Here is a 22,169-nt window from a genome sequence, read left to right as displayed (position 1 = left end):
ATCATGTGTAGTCGCTTTATTTCCATAATAATTCTAATTCTAATTATAGGAATAAAAGAATTATCTCCATTGCCTCCGAACATGAAGCGTCTGTATAAAGAGACACTGGAAACTGAGCCCATCTTGATAATAATTTCTCCTGGTGCTGATCCTTCTCAAGAATTACAAGAACTTGCCAGTGTTGAAAGAAATACTGAGTGCTACCATCAGGTCAGTCTTAGATAAGTGTAATGATTAAAAACCACAATGTGTAAAATTTTGCTGTAGTAATATCTGTTTTACTTCTTTTTCCAAGGAAGTTAGTAAGTAAAATCATAGGTTAGTGTCTGTGGTGTTTTGTTGTTCCCATCTGCCTCGACACTACTTCTCATTCCATTGGCAAAATGAGCTGGAGAAGAGACACATGTCATTCTCACAGAAGCAGAATCCAACCAAGAGACATTTCTCCAGTGTGGAGAAGGAAAAAATGAGAAGATGGATGGAAAAAAAACCAAAAGAGGCTGAGAATTGTTACACATACTGCAGCATTATCTTTTTTAATGTGGAGTATTTGAAACAAACATAACTCAGTAAAAATTGGACTTCATAATTTCTTTTGCTTATAGGATTTGCACATTTCTTTCTTCAACAGAAAACATAAACTGAGTTTCAGTGTTTGTGCATACTCAGATATTTTGTGAAGTTTTGTAAAATATTTTGAGAAATTCCCAAGAGTCTACTGGACAAAGCCCTCCTGATTTGATCTTTCGTACCTGGCCCTGCTTTGAACAGGAGATTGCACTAGATATCCATTCCAGGACCCATTCCAATTCAAATTATTATATGAATCAAGTGGATTCCTAATATTCCCAATACACAGTACCAATATGCTTTATAACTTTCTGTAAAATATTATTTCCTTCTGTCATTTGACGTATTAAGGGGAGGGATGTTGTTAACTAGCTGATCACTGGTTAGCATAGAAATGGAAAATGTCAAGTTTAATGTTGCTTTTAAATAGTCCTTGAAATTGTTCCTTTCCTGGAACATAAACTGATATAATATATTTTTCCCATCAAACTGTAAAAATTCAGATCCTACTGCCATCTTACCTAGCTGTGAACATTGCTGAACACATATTTCTTACTCTGCCACGTGGATTTTCGTGTTTATCTCTACATATCCTTTACATGTTGGACTTCCAAAATGTAGCATAGTATGGTATTCAGTTAAAGATCAGGACTCAAAGCTAAATCATCTGAAAGTTGTTACATTAATGAGAATATTTTTGGTTATTTTTTCCTACACTTTCTCATGTAATTTGAACAGAACATAAAAGAATTTTCATCTCTGTTGATTTATGTAGGATAAAGAAGAGAATGCTAAATTTGTGCCATCTGCTACTGTATTGCTGGTGACTTTCTGTTTTGTTCTTTTGTCTATTTTTTTATTATTTTAAGATATTATGCACACTTCTGCTTAGTCAGAGAATCATGGTACCAAGACAGGACTTTTCACATTGGCTAAAACCTCTTTATTTTCTACTTGTTTGGTCAGGGTTTTTTGTTTTGTATGTCTTCCAACAAATAGATTGTAATGGGGTACTATGAAAAGAAAGGAATATATGTTATACTATTCATATATTCCAGCTGAAAAGAGAGCAGCCTTAGTTTTTCACTAGTCTTAATATAAACTTGAGTATTTCTCTTCAAATTAAATACTCCAAACTTCCAGTCAAAAGAAACTTAGTTCTCATTTATCTCTTATTTTTGCAGTTCTACAGTTCTGCAGTTAAGTCATTGATACTTAAATTACTTTTTGACTTCTCAGGGAATACGTCACCAAATGATGTATGGTTTTTGCCATTAGAAGACTAGGTTTGTACAGAAACTGGCTAGATAAGTTGCAAAGAAGAGCTTGTTTCCCTTAATCTCTTCCCTACTTTATTAAGCTATCACATTAGAGACAATTCTGGTTATCTTTAGCACTCTTTTTTTAACGTATGTATCCTAACTTGAAAGCACGATTTTGTATTTAACTGTTAAATGAGGTATGAGGGATTCTTGATACAACTGTCTCTGCCATTTCAGATTGCCATGGGCCAGGGCCAAGCTGACCTGGCTATTCAGACTTTAAGGGAATGTGCTCAGAATGGAGAATGGCTGTGTTTGAAGAACCTGCATCTTGTTACATCTTGGCTTCCTGTATTGGAGAAGGTGAGGGTAAACAGAGAAGATGATACGGGAAACCAGACAAAATTAGTATGCAACATTTCTGAAGCATTTCAGGCATTTCCATGGTGATGTTTAAGATTGAAGTTTAAAAATACACTTTTGTGGTTTTCTCAGTTGTGAACAAGGTTAACTGCTTAAGATCTAAGCAGCTCCCTTCTTTGTGTGAGTGCTTTTATTTTCATACAATATAGAGTATTTCTACCGCAGTGAGTGAGTAAATGCTCCAGTTAGGACTTCTGGTATTTAATGGGATACTGCCCATGTTTTTGCATGAACTGTGAATGTATGTGTGCTTGAATTTAATTTTTTCTCCCTTAGTTCTAGAACTTTCCTTTTGGTAGTTCCTTTTTTTTTTGAAGTGCAGACTCAGGCTGAATCACTAGGAGGTTTTTGCTAATTTGAAATTAAAATGTCTCATCTTTTATAGAAACGCACACTTATTACATATAAAATCATTAGCTTGCAAACTAAAGTTGATTTTATATGATATACTTTTCATGTACATCACCATAAAATCCTCAAAACAAATAAATTCAGAAGAAAATAATGGAGTTCCTTCAACATTTACTACAGTTTAAATTTTCCAGTTTTCAATGATTTTTGTAAAGCCTAGTCCATGGACATGAGCTTAGAGTCTGTCATCTGTCTAGAAGTAAGCATGTGACATATACCATCAGCATTCCTATAATCCATTCTGAAAAAATGGAAAGGCAAAGCAAGATAACACTGACGTGTGTCATGTTGCCTGAACAAGACAGTCAATGGTAATGAAATGTTTGTAAGCTCCTTGCTGAATACAAAATTTCAGATCTTTTAAGTATTAAAATATGGATATGTGTCAGGAGGGTCTTACTCTTTCCACACGAACATAATACTGAATGTGTTAAACGTCTTGCTGAGCTTAATATAGGCTAAGGTTTGCTGATGTTTGACTCTGAACATCCCCTTGCCTGTTTTGCATACCATTAGCAAGTGTGAGACTGTAATTCTTACACTTGAACATCCTCTTAAGACACTGCTGCATATTCGTAATTCAGTTCCATCCAGTACAGGAGTTCGGTTCTCACGGTCTTGGAATATGGACCCAAGTACCACAGTGAGGTAGAAATTAATATTGGTGTTGAAAGTCACTGAGATCTGTTGTTGATATGCCGCCCACATTGTAAGCCTTCATAATTTTTGATGTAGTCTTCTAGTGTTATTGTACTTAAAAGGAGTAAAGAGGTGCTCTATATTTTTATGTTCTGTTTAGTATCTAAGAGAAAGGTACAAATATTTTGATGCAGCTAGGATGAACTTCAAATTTGAGCCCAGCAATTGTATAGAATGTGTGGAGGCAACACATCTTGAGCTATAACCTTGTGTGTAAGCAACTGTCGATTTTTTAGATAAACTGGACATTTTAATCCAGGATATTATAATTTTGTAAATACTGTTCTGTGTCTAAAAAAAACCCAATGACCTCAAAGCCTATATCAATATATAACATCTCTTTAATAGGAACTGAATGCATTACATCCTCAACCAAACTTTCGTCTTTGGCTTACTACGGAAGTTCATCCAAAATTTACTCCGATTTTGCTTCAATCAAGTCTGAAAATAACTTATGAAGTAAGATCTGATTGGAAAGCTTGTATTAGATTCTTACATTGAATGAACCATGATGTATAGCAAACTGTATGTTTAGATAGAATAACTGGTTTTACCTTATATTTCAGTTACATGTAATACAAAAAATACAATGAGTTTACCTTTAAAGATGATATTTTCCTAGATGCTTTTACCAACTGAAAATATGAACTGAAAATATACTTACCTAGGAAAAGTAGTAGTTCTGTTTTGTGCTCCAAATCCTTTTGTGCATTTAATCAGTTTTTCTTAAAAACAAAAGTCAACACAGGTATTGATTGTTACATGTGTGGAAAACAAGGAATTTCTCCTTCACGAATATCATCATGTGAAGATCACAGAATCCCACTTTCTCTTTCTAACTTTCCTTTTTGGCCCTGTAGCTTTATATTCACTGGACTCTTTCAACAAAAATGGTTCTCCTCCCATATAGCAGAACATAAAATTAAAAGCCTTTACTCAAAATTGAGACCTTTGCATTTGAAATGGCTCAGCTTTAAGGAATAACTGGGACCGTGTTCCTCCAATTGATTGGAAAGTAGTCTAATCATGAATGCACTTAGCAGTAATGTCCAATATGGAAATCATTAGTAGGAATGCTTCTAAATATTCCATTCATAATGGAGTGTGGAGATTTTGTCTGCAGCTAATCCAGGAAACTTTGACCTTTTAGAGTCCAATGTTGCTGACTTCCAAGAAGCTGAAATAGTTACTCTTTTACATTGACTGCAGGTATTTTAGAGGTTTTGCAGTACCCTCTTGCTTATATTGAGGTCTTCAATGGTACAGAAACTGCAGGACTGTTTGACTCATTCCACTATCTCTGGAATGATTGGAACTTGGCACAAATGCAATATTCTAAATGATTTTGTTTCCTTTCCAATGGCAGTCAATATTTTGTTACCATGAAAGAACAGTGATAGGTGATGACTTATCAAATGATATTTGATTATTATATGGTTGTAGTATGTTCCAATGTATGTAGAATGTTACCAGTGAAGATACAGACATTAAAAAAAAGTCAATTTACTGCCATATTTTGCAATTATTTATTGAATAATTTGCAATTATTTATTGAATTATTTATTATTTGTCAGAAGCAACAATGGTAATCTTATGGAAACACTGACAGCCATTTTTGAAAAGAAAGAAAGAACATCAAACATTTTTAGAAACACAAAATTGTTATTTAAATATCTTTAAAAGTTGTGTTTACCTTCAGACCTGCAAATAATTTGAAAACGGCTGAGTATCCAGTTGTTTTTACTTTTAAGCACTGACATTTTGGTTACTGCCTACGCCTTAAATGCAGTTATTTCTAGTGGTTATGAACATTACCTTCCACTAAATCTGAGAACTGGTATTTTTTCATATATATATGCCATATCTATATTCTAGCTAACGGAGTGTGGGGATGGCATAAGGCAATTTGACATTCATCACATCACAGAAGTAATTGGTAGCTGAGGTTGTAAAATCAGAAAAAAAGTTCTTTTGGTTGAAAACAATTAACTTTACTTTATGCTGATGTATTCTGATAGACCACTATGCTTTCACTAAGTTCTTTAAGTGTAGTACGGGCCTATATAAGTTGGTCCTGGTTACCTGGCTGCTATTTCCTTCAGTATGTTGAAGTTACTTTCACTATAGAATCATTCTGTTGTTAGGCGATTTATTGCAAACATTTTTTTCTTGTTAAATTTTATTTTATTAAGTACTGTTGGTCATTTCATTAAGCAACAAATTCTAGGTTATAATCTGAGAAAATAGCACATAAAAATACTAGGTGTTCTGTCTACAACAATGTTTTTTTTTCCTTCCAATGCAGGCACCTCCAGGCCTCAAAAAAAATCTCTTGAGAACTTATGAATCCTGGACACCAGAGCAAATCAACAAAAAGGGATATTTGTCTAGAGCACATTCTCTCTTTTGTTTAGCATGGTTTCATGCTGTATGCCAAGAAAGAAGAAATTATATCCCTCAGGTAATATTTTATTTACTGTCTTTTAAAAAGATTTGCTTCATTTATTAGCTTTTATTTTTGGAAGTATTTTTCATCATGTATATGTTGGGTCATATTCAGAAATGAGAAAAACTTGGGTATTTCTGGTGTCTGCCTTTATTGTCTCTGAATTCATTGCAAAATAAGATCCTGGTAACCTCAGTTCCTGTCCCTGTGAATACTGCTTCTGCTTGCATGGGGTTATTTTGTGATTCATGTACTAAGTGAAACTCTACAGAAGTGTGGAAAATATCCTGTGAATCCTGTTTACTTGGGACAGGCAAAAATATTATAGAAACACAATTGCATGGAAGACATGAGAAATGAGATACTGGAGGGAAAGAGGAGATGACATTGTCTACATTTTCTTCATACAAACTCCTTCAAGGAGAAGGAATAACAAGGGAAATTATTAATTTCTTACTAGGATTATAATGATTTTCAGAGTTATGTTTTTTCCTTAGCTAAATTTTTGATTAAAGTGAACATTTTTTTATGGCTGCAAGATGCTTAAATTAAACAGACCAAAAAAACCCACCAAACAGCAAACTGCTTTATGTCTTGTTTATTTTATTCTATTTAGACTAGTTATGAAATTACTGTGTCATCTGGAGGATTTGATCTGGTATAGTCTGGAATGTTTGAGAGTTTTTTGCTAATTTTGGCTTTGTAATTTTTCTTAAGATTGTTTGCTTTTTTGCAGTAATAGGCTTTTGAATATAGTGTTCAAGTACAACAGGTGAAAATATTTAAAGTATTAAAGTGACCCATGATTTCTCCTTTGTTCTTGTTGAAATTCATGTTCATTTGACCAGTTTTTCAAGTAACACATATAGGATTGCTGTTCTCTTTAATTCCACTGCACAAATGTGCAGACGGTGATGGATTTATATTTCAAGATTACCAGTTTCTAACATTGATGGACTGTAGTTAATCTCAAGTAGAAGCTCTTGTATTTTATAATGAATTTTGAATTGTTTTGGGTTCATGTACAGATCTGTTCAAAAACCCCCAAGGATACTGTTAGGAGCATCTTTCCAGAATGTGACCTTCATGGTGGTTGGCTGATAGTTTTTTGTGATCTGTGGAGCAGCTACAGTCTTGACCTCAGGCTGTGTTCATCTCACTGGACATGTGCATGTTGCTGACACATTTGCATTTCTCGTCATGAATCATATGCACTGTTGCTATGATATCATCCATATGCAAAGTACTGTAGAAAGATAGAGCAACAGGACATACTTTTGAGATCTGGATTTCCTGAATGATTTGTCATATATCAGTATTTATTTACACTTTTACATTTACACTGAAAGCTTTTTGTGAGAATTACATACACAGAATGCATTCCTGCTACATTCAAGAACAAAAAGGAGGTAAAAACTGCAAATGATTAAAATATACATATGGTGGTCAGCATTTTTATGGTAATAGAGCAGTAATTAATAATTTTTTTGGTCAGATGAGAAGTGACATGAATTAAGGAGCAAGGTTATGAGAGCATATTAAAGACTATGTTTGAAGAATCAGTCCTATCTATGAAAATACTTTCCGTATACTGAAATGCAAGAAGACTCTCAGAAATAATAAATTGTAATTCAATACATGATCTACTTGCAGATGTCAGCAAGTTTTAGTTGAAGTAAATATTGATAGGAAATAAAATAACCTTAAGTTTATATTTTTCATAGTCAATGGATTCTGGTTTTTGTAAGTATATGAAATTAAATGCACTGTTACAACTGATTTTTTTTTTATACTACCTCTATTGAATGTTTAAAAAAAACTTTAGAGGACACAGGTTGTTTCTTTTTTCATTAAGTATTATACAGCATTCAGTAACCACATGATACTGGTGTTTTACTTCATGATCATCATTGTGATACTAATTAAATTCTTTGGATTTCTTTTCATGGTAGGGTTGGACCAAGTTTTATGAATTTTCCTTGTCTGATCTACGTGCTGGTTTTGACATTATTGATAGACTCTTTGAGGGTAAGTCACTTCTGAAGGAAAGTCACATTAGTAAGGGTGTTGCATGAATAGCTTTATCTTCTGTAACACTCATATAAAAATGTAGATGCTGTAGAGCTCATCATCAGTAAGCAAAACTAGAAAAACAGGGTAAATCATAGACCCATTTTTAACTGACCAGATAAACCAATAATTCTTGGTGCTCAGTATGCTGCTCAGCTTGTTGAGTCCAGAGGAAGAAATAGGAAATGGAGGGCTGCCTGTAAGATGAAATATTGTGTCTTCATTCCTTTCCAGTGTGAGTTCCCCTAAATATTGAATAAATGAATCGAATATAAATTGAATATTAAAGAATTCTTTGTATTGAAACTCAGTATTAGATAGACCCCACTTCATTGTTCTGTTAACCAGTGTAGGAATTTCTAATATTAGTTAATGTGGTAAAGGTAATTTTTTTAACTCCTTACATTTTGTACAATTTCAAAGTAAAGTTGGGAACTGATATGTAGAGATAATTTACAATCGTTGACTTAAATGGGATTTGTGGATGGTTAATACTTCTGAAATTAGACCTTAGCTGTGCAGACTTAAACCACACAGCAAGGTGAAGATATTGAATCATACTGTCAATGATAATCATTAATTATTACTGTGAAAATATCTTTTCTTAGGAAGGCATGATTGAAGCATTAGGAAACAGTTACCATCAAGTAAACCCCCACTTAAAGTAAATGCCACTTCCCTCTTTCAGCAGACTTTAGGGAATTCCTTTCTGATCAAGCTTTCACCTGCACATGAAAGCTGATAGGATAAAAGTAGATCATTGTCCCATGTAATTGTTTTGGGCAACTATAATAGAAGGGGGGAAAAATTAGGTATTTTGAACTTGTGGGATTAAGCTTAAATTCATATGCTATGTTGTATGATTCGTAATGATTTGCAAAGTGTCTATCCTGGAACACTTTGTATTTGAAAGATGACATTTCCAGTAATCTTACCTGTTTGGACCATGATCTGCTTTTGGTTTAATCACTCAGTTGATATTACGAGATCAGATGGTACAGTGGTAGAAAATGATGTATAAAATTTTATTTACGATAAAGGAGCACAAAATTAAAGTTTTAATAGCATAATTTTTGAAATGCATCTAACTAATTAGTTCAAAAAACACTTCAAGTCTAAAGCAAAGTTTCTAATAATTTATTTGCAACACAGTAAGTGTTTGTTTTTTCAATGACAAATACTTACAAACTTTCAAGTTTCTGCAGCTTTTACTATTTGGTCGTATAGAAGAACAATTAAAAATTAGATATTTGATGTGCCATGTCTTTCTATTACCCTGAAGAGCTGCAGTGACAAGAAGAAATAATGCAATGCTATTCAGTGATACAAAACTGATACTAATTAATTAATTAATTCATAGGTTCCAAAGACTTTCAGTGGGAATTTGTTCATGGCTTGTTTGAAAATGCCATTTATGGAGGTCGTGTAGATAATTACTTTGATATGAGGGTTCTTCGGTCCTACTTGGAGCAGCTTTTCAATTCACGAATCATTGGCAGTTTAAATGCCAGAGGCAAGAAGATGAGTACTTTCCCGTGTTCCATCTCTTTACCAAATTCCTGCAGTATTTTGGTAGGTATACATCTTCTATCGCCTAATAAGTAATTTATTTTCAAGCATTGTTCTTGAAATATTTCCACAAAGAAAACCAAAGTTACAATCCAAAGGATATCTCTATTTCTTCAGAAAATTATCTCTTTTGTGGAGCATTAACTCTGTCAGTTTACTATTGGTTTTTATGATATCTGACTGTGGTGCAGAGCAGCCCAGCTATGAAGAGCTGAGTAAAAGAAATTAGGTTAATTTATGAAAAAGATACAATTATGCTTTTATATAATTAGTATATTAACATAACAGTAGTTTTTTAAAGACTGCTAAATATTCCTACAACTTCTGGATGAAACAGGAAAATCTGAATATACCTTCTTGTTTCCAAAAAACATCAACATTCCGGCAATCTGTTGAAAGGCCATGAAGGGTATGTGACATTTTATTTGTTGATAAAGGTGGATTCTGATTCTGCTTTAGTATTTCTTTAGTGTAAAAGAGAGGGAATTTAGCAGTCTAAACAACTGATCTCTCGCTGTCCTTTCACAATGTAATTATTGTTGTTACTCTGATTAAGATTCACTTGCATTCTAATGGAGGACTCCATAATAGACCTCCAATAAGAATGGATATAAATAGTATTATCTCAGTTAAAGTAAATTGTTGTGATTTGATGTTCTTTACCTGGATTCTAACTGCTCAGGTTAGGTTTGGTTTGTTTTTTTTTAAATTACTTTATTATGACCATTATTTTTTATTTTCTATAGATGTGCTGAGTTTATATCATAAAAACAGAAGGGATAAACCAACCATTCTCTGTTCTTGTATTGCAAAATGAAGTAGATGAATCTTTTTTTCTAGCCTGCACAGCATTTAATATCTCTCAATATCTTACACAATTATGTAAGAATTTATAGTTCTGTGTCTTCAAGTAGAATTTCCTCAGTGTTTGATACAGAGTTCTGCTACTGTTGTTACCTCTGAAGTCAGATTCCATGTTAAGTGAGCTGTGCATATCCAGCACAAAATGCACATGGCACATATGCAACAAGGTGCAGCCAGAATTTCAGGCAGTAAATATTTTTGCTTTTAAAGCACAGTAAAAGGGATGTCCAACACCATTAGTCTACCTTAGTCTGCAAGGCCTCTGTCTGTTTTGTGCAAGAGCATCACTAGTGACTATTACGCTGTAACCACTATTGATGCTATTCTACATCTCCAGTGATTATGCAAACCTATTTTTACCTTAACTATTACACTTGCTTTGAGCGAATATTTTTGAAGATTTAAATAGAAGTGAGTGCTCTTAATTTTATAAATATGTATTATACTCTTTTTAGAATTCCAAATGCCACATTTTTTTTTTCACTATTGTCATTAATCTTACATTTAAGTTTTCAACAGAAGTATTGTAATTACTTTTCTGGGACAGTCTTGGTATATTTTTGTTTTCATTTGATAGCATCACCGTAATCAGAATTGCTTTTTGCTCTTTTAGAGCGGAAATATTATATAAAAGAAGATAGTTTCTGATAAATAAAATTAAGAAATCTATAAATAAGATTACCATAATATGTCATGTCTTATATACTTATTTTAATGTTTGTGTTGTTCTGTGCACTTAATAAAATTCTTTTAAGCATATGCTGTTAATTTTCATGAGTGGAATAAAAAGTTCCCTCTGTTCTGTGTATTCTTTTTTTCTAATGCAGGATTATCGTAATATTATTGAAAGCCTTCCAGAAGATGATAAACCTGACTTTTTTGGCCTGCCAGCTAATATTGCTCGTTCATCACAGCGTATCATCAGTTCCCAGGTAAAGTTAGCATTTTTCATTGACCTCTGAATCTTTTCTGCAGCCAATATAAGCTGAAGAACTCAACCAACTGTTCATAAATGCAGTTTCCATAAGAAAGTCAGAGTAAATTGATGTATTTTTTGAATATGTTGACTTTTATCTGTAGAATATTTTAATATAATAAAGTTAATCTTTAGTTATAAGAGTATCCATTTAGAACTTAAATAAACAGATGATTATTAAGGAAGTTTCCAATAGTATATTCAGTTCATGTTGAGGGGTGGTATGATGATTTTACACATAGAATATGGGTAAGATTTTATGCTTTTGCTGAAATAGAAATTCTGAAGAATTTTTCCTGAAATTCCAGAATTCTTCCAGTTAGTAAAAAATTCCATTCCAATTAGAAATGGGATTTTTTAAGTGAGGTCTGGATGAGAGCACACAATTACTGTATAAGTGCAGTTAAACAGTACAAATCTTTTAAATACTTATTAGCATATTTTATTTGACTAGTAAATTGGTTGTGTCAGATAATGTGAAAGTTGATGGATTTGAGAATCTTAAATCAGAGCTGTGACGTGAACTGGTCTGTATATCAAGGCTCTCTTCAATTTTCTGCCCAGCCCTGGTGTGCTGTCTTATGTATGGACAAGTTATAGAAGGGAAAAAATTAAATCGTAGAATCATGGGTTAGAAGAAACTTCAGTGATCATCTGATCCAACCTTTCTTGGCAAAATCAGTTCTAAGTCTCCTATAAATGGAATTTCCTATGAATTCAAGACTAAGAATTACAGTTTTTTTAAAAAGTAACTAATTGTTTGTTCACAGTCACGTAAAAAGTGCTCCAAGCAGAAATTTCCTATTGGTGTAAGATCTCTGATCTACTGAAAAAAAAAAAAAGCCTTTGAGTATTTCATTTGTTGCCTATGAAATATAGTACTGGTAAATTTGTTTAAGTATTTCTGTTCACTTAAATCCCTAGCTGTATTGTCAAACTATTTGTGATTTCTTTAGAAGATGTAAACATAAAGATATGTAAGGCAACTTAGTAGGATGAAGATGCATATGGTGATAGGATGAACTCAAGAACTTGTCTATTACAAAGCTAATACATGCTCCAACATTCAGCGCAGCTCTCTTTGATTTTGTCTTAAAATCATTTACCTAAACATCCATTTAGATGCTTTTGTTTCTCTCAGATTCACTGTAGACTGCTGTGTATTTTTTTTTACTTTAGCTGTGCTTTCATAACTTGTTAAAATGTGCAGTTGTTAAAAATGTTAATATTTTTAAAAATCAGAAAAGACTCAGAGTTCCTGTGTGAAGGGAAATAGATAATGAGTGCATTTACATGTAAACTCACACTTTGCTTAACTGGTCTGCCATAGCATTGATCATAAACTGTAAACTGTGGGTTATAATCTTGAAAATGTGAGACTGCTCTGGTTACAATTCTGTGAGATGATTTTTTATCATATGAGGTATTTTCTCATCCTTCCAATAGTATTTTGCAGTATTTCTTTAAGTCTTAGGCAATTTAATTAACAGAAGTGCGAGATTTTCCTTAAACTGTGCTTCTCCCTCACTGTGGATCCCTTTCCATTTCTAACAGTTAGGCAGCTGTTTTGGATCCATAGGTGATCTCATGGTTCACAACTGAGAATTCAGTGGTTGTTTTCTAAGAGGAGGGTTTCTCAGAAATCCATTACCAAGCTAAAGTAAAGCAAAGGTGAATGAACAAGAGTAGTCAAAAATCAGTTGCTACCAGCTCAGCTGCCGTGTCTCTAGCATCAGAAAGGTGAGATGTAATACCATGTCCACTACTTCACTGATTCTGTTGACTTTCTATCAATATTATTAATTTTTCATGCCTAGAAGCAATAGCTTGTGTTGCTGCAGCAACACACTTTACTCTAGTAGAAATAGGCTGCAGCAGAGTGCAGCATTTTGAAGTCATACTGATATCTCTTCCATAAGTTATGCATTGCTAGTGTTTGGGTAAACCTAAAACATCAGTAAAAAGAAAGGTTCTTTTTGCAGAAATTTTGCAATTATTGACTATATTCACAGCTTCTTATCAGCAGGGAACTTTTCTAATTTAAAAGCTGAATATTGCTACGAGTATTATTTTTACATTGGCAATTACTCATTGATTTATTAGAAATTATATCTTGTAATGTTCTGTAGGGTAATTCAGAGAGTATTAATATTGAATGCATACTAGTAAAATCCTTCTTTTAAAAGAAATTACTTAAAATGACATGATCTTTTTAGAAACATGACTTAATTTTTTTTTTCTGCATTATGTGCTTAGTTGATCTAAGTAAGTAAAAATAAGTAAATTTTTAGAGCCTGGATTTCTAGAGGTCACAGTGTCTCTGTTTCCACTTCACCTGATGTTAGAACAAGCCTTTGACACAGCTCTTATGTTGAATATGGTCATGAATAATCTCACATCCCTTGTTGTGTTCTCTTTGCAGAACAGTGCATTAACATCAAAAAAACCCCACTGCAGTGCAGCTGCAGGAGTCAGTGTACCTCATCCTACCTGTTTTACACCAGTAGAGATTTTCTGTACTGCAACTCAGTTTCCTCATACTCAACAACAGTCCTTACCACTTAGTTACAGTCATGCTCCTTTCCTCTGATCTGATAAACACTGTATTTTGCCTGCATATTGGCCTGTATTCAGGTGGTTCAGTCTCCCAATCTAAGTTAGAACCAGTGATTAAAGCAATCAGAATATGTGGAGGTTTGCTTTAGGCTTCCTGTGCAATGAGGAGGGTCTGTAATTTAGGTATCTCTCGAATGACCTTCTTGCAAAGTGGGCTTTTGGTGCCAGTGGACTCATCTCTTATTCTTAGTTCTGTCCTTTCATGAATGCTTATCAACAAATTTCATCCTTCGTTGTAATTGTCATAGAACTATACATAAGTGTCATCATCAAAATAAAATTTATTGTATGTGATAAATGGAATTTTGACAGACTGAAACAGACATACCTGCATAGGTATTTTTAAACCTTGGAAAAGCAATAAGAACTGTCCTGTTCTGTACAGGATTAACCATACCTTCAACTAATACGACTTATTGCTAGTAACCAGTCTAGGAATGAAATGAAAATGCAGAGATGTTGTTTTGTCTCCCTTCTTTGTACAGCAGACACATTCACTGCAGGCGCTCTAGAGAGTGTAGCATGTGTTGAGCGATCCCAAAAAATCCTGCCAAATGCAGATGACTGCAGCCTGTGAGTAGTAGCTATATATGATCACTCAACTGGGTAATCTAAAAATTCTTCAATAATACACTAAATTATTTTGATAAAAAAGACAATCAGTAACTGGCAAGTTGCACAAGATTCTTCAAATATGACTGCCAGTGATGATGAATATGGCTAGCACGTGGTTTGCTCATTGCTAGTTTCTGTATACAATACTACGTTTAATAATTCTAATAATATCTTCCCTCAGGAATTCATTCTTTTACACGTTATAATGCTTCACAAGAGAGTATCATATGAGACAGGTTAAGTCTCAGCAAAGTTGAAGAATAGGTTGGTTTTGATATTTTCATAAATTAATGAGTACCCTCTCACATTATCATGCAAAGATAAAGGATAGTTACCCTCTCTGTATTTGGACAGCATCTTGATTCTTTTAGGTCCACCATCCTGGTGATGGCAGAAGTAGAAGGCAAGTCTGTGGATTTGCAGTAACTTTTTATGACCTCCTGAGGTTGATTGTGCATGCATAATTGAAACTTGCATTTTAAAGTTCATGGGGTAATGTCTTAAGTGAGTGGGATCCCATGCTGGAGCAGGGAAAGAGAGTGAGGAGACAGAGACAATATGTGGTGAACCGACCATAGCTCTCATTTTCTGTTGCTCTGCACTGCTTGGATTGGAGGAGGTAGAGATTTCAGGAATGAAGTTGAGCCCCAGGAGAAATGAGGGATGGTGAGAAGGCGTTAGAAGATTAATTTCTCATTTTCCTAATCTGATTTAATTAGAAATAAATTAAATTAATTTCCAGAATTCAAGTCTGTTTTGCCTGTGATGGTAACTGGTGGGTGATCTCTCCCTGTCCTTAGTTCAACCTGTGAACCTTTCCTTACATTTTCCTTTCCCTGTCCAGCTGGCAAGGGGAGTGATAGGGCACATGGTGGCCAGCCAAGGTCAACCCAATACACCTTCAAAATGCTTAAGGACATCAGAGATGTAAAATAATCCTTTGGGACTCATTGCTGAAGAGTCCACAGACTGTAGCATCCCCAAATTTTCGAAGAAATACTATTAAAAAAATTATTTATATATGAGTTAAAAATTTTGATCTCTGAATACTTATAACCTAAATATTAGCTGGGTTCCAGTTCACTTCAACTGGACTTGCTGGAAGTATTTGTCCTCCTGTATTTTGTACTTTGTAATTTTATTTGCTTTACAACCAGGCCAGCGAATCTGCTGTTTAGGTGGTTCAGATTTTACAACAAAATTACTTGATTTAAGAACCTTTTTCATACTAATTTTATAGTCTCAAATAGAATCCAAGTCTGTCATTTTCTGTGACAGGGTAGAGGATATAAGGTAATTTATTTTTCACAGATGTAATTTTTTAAATTTTCCTTCTTGCTGGAAGTCACCAACTTCCACTTTTATTTACCAGAACAGACATTTTTTTTTTGGATAGTCAGTCCATGTTGGCAGGAAACCTAATATAATTGAAAAAATATTTTTTAAGGGTGATAGTCATCTAACAAAGCTTTATTTTTCTCAGAGTTAGGTGGCTAATCTAATGGTTATCTAGACTCCCTGTGTATTACAGTCTAGCTCCAAGATACTGTATTCATACCTGCCATGGATTGAATTATGTAGATGTGTGAAATCCTGTTTCCTTCACTGATACTATCTTCAGTTAATGTTTTAATATTTCTTAAAATACCTCTTTGTTAACACCAAATATTTTATTTAGATGTTATTCTAACATTTCCCACAAGTCAATGGTATTTTAAAAACAGATACCGTGGAATTAGAGTTTATCTTTGAAATACACAGAGAGGTCCTTTCAGATTTTTAGTTCAGCTCTTAGAGGATATTTTGTTTAAATCCTGCTAGAAAAGGCTTGTGATGTATTTATTGATTCAAGCCACTTCAAATTCCCCTGACTGATACTGGAATAATTTCTTATGTGTTTGTTTTTCTTTTAAATGTTTAGATACTGTGATAGAAAAATATGATAAGCCAAATTCAAAGCCAATTGAAATTAAAACAAGGAAACCTGAGTGTAATACCTCTCAACTAGCTTCTATCATATGAATATTATCCACCTCTTCTTAGCTAGTCATTCATTTTATTTTTTGTTACTAAGGAGAGAAAAGCAGCCACAGGGAATAATTTGTGCCAGTCTTAGATAGGCATCTAAAATAAAGGAGTGAATCACCTTTTGGAATTACCTATTTCTTTCCATTAAACTTCGAATCAAGTTTTGTAATAATGTCAACAGCATTTCTAAAACTCATACAATGAACATTTTAATGAGCATTTAACATATTAAAGAAAACAACTGTAACTGTGAGGTTGTTGCTTACTCAGAGTACAGGAGGGTTTCTTTTCTGAAAACTGGACTGTAAAAAATTAGATTTTTATTAGAACAGGATTTTGAAAATAGTTGGTTTTGCCATTTCTGCATTGAGTATTGTAGCAATGTAAATATAGTTGTCATACTTGCATTTCATATCTAAGTATTTGATTTCAAATTGAAAAGTTCAGGAGGAGGAAGTGAAATTTAAAGCATCCAAATGTATGCAAGTTACAGTACTTGTCTCAAAGATAAAAAAAGGATTTTATTAATAACTAGACATATTTTTTGCAAGTTTTATTTTCCAGTGCAGCAAAAGAGCAACACATTTCAAATTTAATTTGTTTGTTACCAGTTTTGTTTTATTCAACTGCTAAAGCAGGTGAATGGTTCCCACCATTGTGCCTCCTTAGGCAAGGCTGTCACTCACATTAATGGAAGAGAGTGTGCTTTGTGAGTCTGACCTTGTGAGACTCGCCCACTGTCTGCCAGCGTGCTGAGAGTGCTCTCAGTCTCCTCGGTGAGATCATTGATAAAGATTTGGAACAGAATTTGCTGCACTACTGAGCGTCGGGAACACCACTGGTGACCGGCCAACAGCTGGACTGAGGTCCCTGTTAGTGTTTGAGTGTGTTCATGTTACTTGCATGGGCTGTTTATTTCCCAGTATTATCTGCTCCTTTGCTTCCTACACCATGCACAGAGGCCTTAGAATACTTCATGTTTTACGTACCGTGCTTCGCTTATGTTCGCTAACATTTGGCCAATGTTTTCTTTGAAATTTTTTCTTATGTGTTGAAACCCATTTCACCCCTAATTGTTTCCTGCTGGTCTTATCTCCAGCTGGGCTTTGGCTTTTCTGATTTCATCTTGAATTGCCCAGGCAGTTCTTTCACTGTCTTTGATTTTCTTCTTATACGTTCATTTTTTTTTTTTTTTTTTGCCTTTCAGTCCACAGAGATGCTCCATGCTTACTCAGTCATTTTGCTAAAAATCCTGGCCTTTCTGCACAATGAGGGAATTTGTTCTGAAGCTCATTCAAAACCAGTCTTTTATTCCTGTTTTTAATCAACTGAAATTAATATGCTGTCTGCTCTACTGCCTGAAATTTTCCCTCTCCTTACTATACTGGATCATATTTTCCCCCTTCCTTATGGCCATTAAACCAATGTCCTTAAGTCCAAAATCTTAATTCTGCAGTTTACTTCATGGCTATCCTCAACATATATCTATAAATATAAATAATAATTTCTGCCTGCATTTTCAATATGGGCTGTTAACCAGCACTTCAGAAATTTCCTCCAGTGAAGTCGTCATAACTAATAAAATTTTTTCACATATATTTTGAAATGTAAAGATGCAGAGTTGTAAATAATGGTATTTAAAGGGCTTCTGTGACTAAAAGATACCTCTTAATTTAGAATTTTGTAAGCTGTATTTCCCATGAAAAAATTGTTGATGCAGTTCTTTAACATAGTATAAAGCTTGTATGTTTTTTTCTTATTCTCAGTAAAATTCTTATTTTGCAGATCATTATTATAAATATAAATTTGTTTTTATACAGAGCTCCAGTGCACAGTGTTATAGAGAGTATTTAAAAATGCCTAGAGTATAGAAAAATGCCTGTTTTCATACTTACTTTCGTGTGGAAGGAGTGACTGATAGCCCAGAGGGCTGTGCTGATGTTCTGTGAGACCTGGACAGGCTGGGAAGTTGGGCAGAGGGAAAGCTAATGCAGTTCAACAAAGGCAAGTGTAGGGTCCTGCACCTGGGGAGGAATAACGCCAGGCACCAGCGCAGGCTGGGATCTGACCTGCTGGAAAGCAGCTCTGCAGAGAAGGACCTGGGGGTCCTGGTGGACAACAAGCTGTCCATGAGCCAGCAGTGTGTCCTTGTGGCCAAGAAGGCCAGAGGGATCCTGGGGTGCATTAGGAAGAGCAGGGCCAGCAGGTCAGGGGAGGTGATCCTGCCCCTCTGCTCTGCCCTGGTGAGGCACATCTGGAGTGCTGTGTCCAGGCCTGGGCTCCCCAGTACAAGAGAGATGAGGAGCTACTGGAAGGGACTCAGGGGAAGGCTAGGATGACTGGGAGACTGAAGCATCTCTCTTACGAGGAAAGGCTGAAAGAATTAGGTCTGTTTCACCTGGAGAAGGGACAACTGAGAGATTTTATCAATTTTGAGATTTACAAGGGTGGGTATCAAGAAGATGGGGCCAGACTATCTTCAGTGGTGCCCAGTGACAGGACAAGGGGCAGTGGGCACAAACTCATTCACAGGATGTTTATCTGAGGAAAAATTTCCTAAATGTGAGGATGACAGAAAACTGGAACAGGCTGTCAGAGAGGATGTGGTTGAATATCTCCTCTTCTGGAGATACTGAAAACCTGTCTGGAGGTGATGCTGTGTGGCCTGCTCTGGGTGAACCTGCTTTGGCAGGGGTTGGACTAGATGATCTCTAGACATGCCTTCCTACCCCAACCATTCTGTCATTCTGTGATTCATACCATGACATTTTATACTTATCATGAATGGCAGCTGAATAATTTCAAAACTTGAGAGATTGTTCTAGCAAAAACTCAACATAAAGAATTAATATTCACACATTAAATCAGCATGACTTAAGAAAATTATGGTGTCTGAACAATGTCAAGTTTACAAAATCAGGCAAAATCATGTTGCTGAATTGAATACTCCACAGGAATTAATACTAGCATAGACATCTCACACTAAATTACTCTTTTTATAGATGGGATTGCTTAAAGAGAAACAATTTCTTTAATGAAATCCATCAGAAAACAAAAGGAATAGCTAATTGAACCTTATTGTAGCTACTAAATACAGTATTTATTTAAAATAAATACTCTTGCTCTTCTGTCTGTACTTGAAAATGAGAAATATTGGAGGAGAAAGGTTACCTTTTAATAACTTTTCTATAACTTTTTTTTATTATGTGATGGATATTTCTCAAGTTAAAATTAATATTAAACTAATAATGAAGAACAGTGTAGAGCAATATAGTAAAGTAGACAAGGTACAAACCAGGGTCAGGAAAAATGAAGTGAATTTTGCCTCTTTAAATGTAATTGCAGTGATCTCACTGACTTCAGTAAAGTCACTGGCTGATCTGGCTGATTTTGTACCTCTTCCTGCTATTCCTTGGATATCTGTTTACTTAGATTAAAACTGCTCTCTGTCTTACTAAAACTGTGATCAGATACATGGTTCTAGTGCTTCTTTTTCCTTCTTTCTGAGAGCAGCAGAGACAGAAGAAGGTGTAGGGGAGGGTGTATGAGGACACTGGCAACTCTTGAATTGCTGGATCATGCAATCATGAGTTTGTGCACCAAATCTCGGCAGTTGTTATTACCCAGGTCAGATAAAGAAAAGTTGGGGCATGTCCACCCAATATTGCAGTCATACATCTGACTGCAGTATTTCTACTGTATATAGAATAAGTGGGCTGTGGTGTATGGTTATTTTTCAAGGTGCAGCTGCAGTGATAGCTGTAGCTTCTTGAGTGTTTTTTCAACAGACACAATTTTCTCTTTCAAGCTCAAAAGGAATCAGAGCATGAATTCTATATTTACTGTTCCTTCATAATTCTAATTATGCCACAGAGAATAATATGTGTATAATTATTGAAAATTATTTTAATTATTGAAAAGCAACTTGTATTATTCTTGAAATTCTTATGTTATTACTGTAGATTCCAGATGAACATAAATTTATTTTCTTAAAATAATTTAGCAGTTATATGCCTTTCAGTTGTTCAGAGCATTTAATTATTGACATTTATTACATCCCACATCACAAATACATGACTAACAGTCGCTAGTAGAAATTGATGAATAATGTCAACCTATATTTATTATGCTGCAACTGAGAGATCTGAGTACTTAAAAGGAATTTTTGAAATACAAGAAGTATTTTGAATACACCTGTGGTGATGCATGAAAGAAATGTGATGTATCATTAATGGAGTGGAAGCCACAGTACTGTACTCTAACAAAAAGAGCTAGAACACATCTCTTGAATCATTAAGTCAATCAATGTAATGCTTCAAATATTAATTCTCCTAGGACTAATAGGTACTATGTGTATAAAAATACATTGGTGGTGCTCTGCATATGAGAAGTTGGTTCTGGTCTAAAAACAGGCTGCCATTTTCTAGTCTCCTTAAATTTTGTCAGGGTTTGTAATTAGTTAAGGTCAACCAGCTCTTCTGGTATTCCTTTTAGCTTCATGATCTCCAGGTAATGTGTATCCTGTGGACCTCTATGAGGTAAAACTCTCAATTATTCTTGAAGAGAAGGTTCAACTAGAGCTTGTGCTATCCATCTACAGCTGACTGACCTTCTTCCTTCCCCTGAACCCGTACTCTACAGAGGGTCTTCCTTTGTCAAAGGTATATGATACATGATCTGCTTCTGTGTTAAGGAAGATACAGGCTTGGTCAATGTCTTTGCCACATTTGCTTTGTATTTGATTGAGAAGGCATGTATCTCTGTATGGAGTCCAGCCCTACTTCAGATCCTTAATGAGTGAAAGTGCAGGTTTGATGTGACCTTGATGGAACAAGAAAAAAGCAGCATAGACCTAAACTGTCTCTTACTGATCCACGTGCAGTAGGAATGATTTGCTTAAAGTGCCATTAAAGTACCTTCAGCCTAACAGCATGCATGGATCCTGTTCTTGCAGAGAGGGTAAGGGACACAGCCAGGGACTGAAAGTCAGAGAGGTTTCAATGCCAGCTCAGTCTTAGGCAACTTTCTCAGTAATGAGGGAACAGCAGCCAAGCTGTGAGAAACACTATGGAAGCCAGAAGGGATGTCACCAGAAATCTGCTCCCTCTTGTGACACAGTAAAGACACAGTTGCATTGCACTGGGTTAGTACTTTCACAGTATCTACCAAAGTAATTAAGCTAAAGCTTCATATTTTAGTTTATTTAAAGTCTTATAAAACCAGAAATATCTGTGTGAAGGGATATATTGTTTTATTCAGAGAAATGGAGCAAAAAAGTTGTTTCTGTGCTAAGACTGCGTCCTTTTAAAACTGGTAGATGGCAGTAGAGTATCTGCTTTGACATCTGTAGATTTACTGAGAGGACTTTGCTACATTTTTGTACAAAAATAAAAATTCCTTTTTATATGTTCCATAATCTTGAAAAAAATACCAGTTATCTGACCAGCAAATCTTCCCAGCTTTGCATTCTTAGAACAGTAATCTTACTGCGTTCAGAAATGATTGATCTGAGATTTTTTTTTAATTCACTGACAGAATTTCACAATATATTTTTGACTGTATTACTTTCCTCTTTTTCCAGTCTTAATACTGTGTATAAAATTTGATTTGATTCTGAAGT

The 22,169-nt window shown here is 34.7% G+C and overlaps 1 protein-coding gene across 1 annotated transcript in view; it reads left to right on the top strand.

Annotated features, from left to right (window-relative positions):
• The window catches only part of DYNC2H1 (dynein cytoplasmic 2 heavy chain 1), a gene marked incomplete at its 5' end in the record, with an annotated part of 144,282 nt that overhangs the window by 80,440 nt on the left and 41,673 nt on the right, over positions 1-22,169 (top strand). Inside the window, 7 exons of the mRNA XM_083855078.1 lie at positions 50-210; positions 2,070-2,195; positions 3,714-3,824; positions 5,671-5,826; positions 7,764-7,839; positions 9,242-9,453; positions 11,142-11,246. Of these exons, the coding sequence (XP_083711204.1) occupies positions 50-210; positions 2,070-2,195; positions 3,714-3,824; positions 5,671-5,826; positions 7,764-7,839; positions 9,242-9,453; positions 11,142-11,246 (947 nt within the window). The remainder of the gene's footprint in view (positions 1-49; positions 211-2,069; positions 2,196-3,713; positions 3,825-5,670; positions 5,827-7,763; positions 7,840-9,241; positions 9,454-11,141; positions 11,247-22,169) is intronic.

The sequence above is a fragment of the Zosterops lateralis genome, assembly GCF_965231275.1.
Source record: "Zosterops lateralis genome assembly, chromosome: 2".
NCBI lineage: Eukaryota > Metazoa > Chordata > Aves > Passeriformes > Zosteropidae > Zosterops > Zosterops lateralis.
The sequence above is the reverse complement of the archived record's forward strand: the minus strand, read 5'-3'. Positions and strand labels throughout refer to the sequence as shown.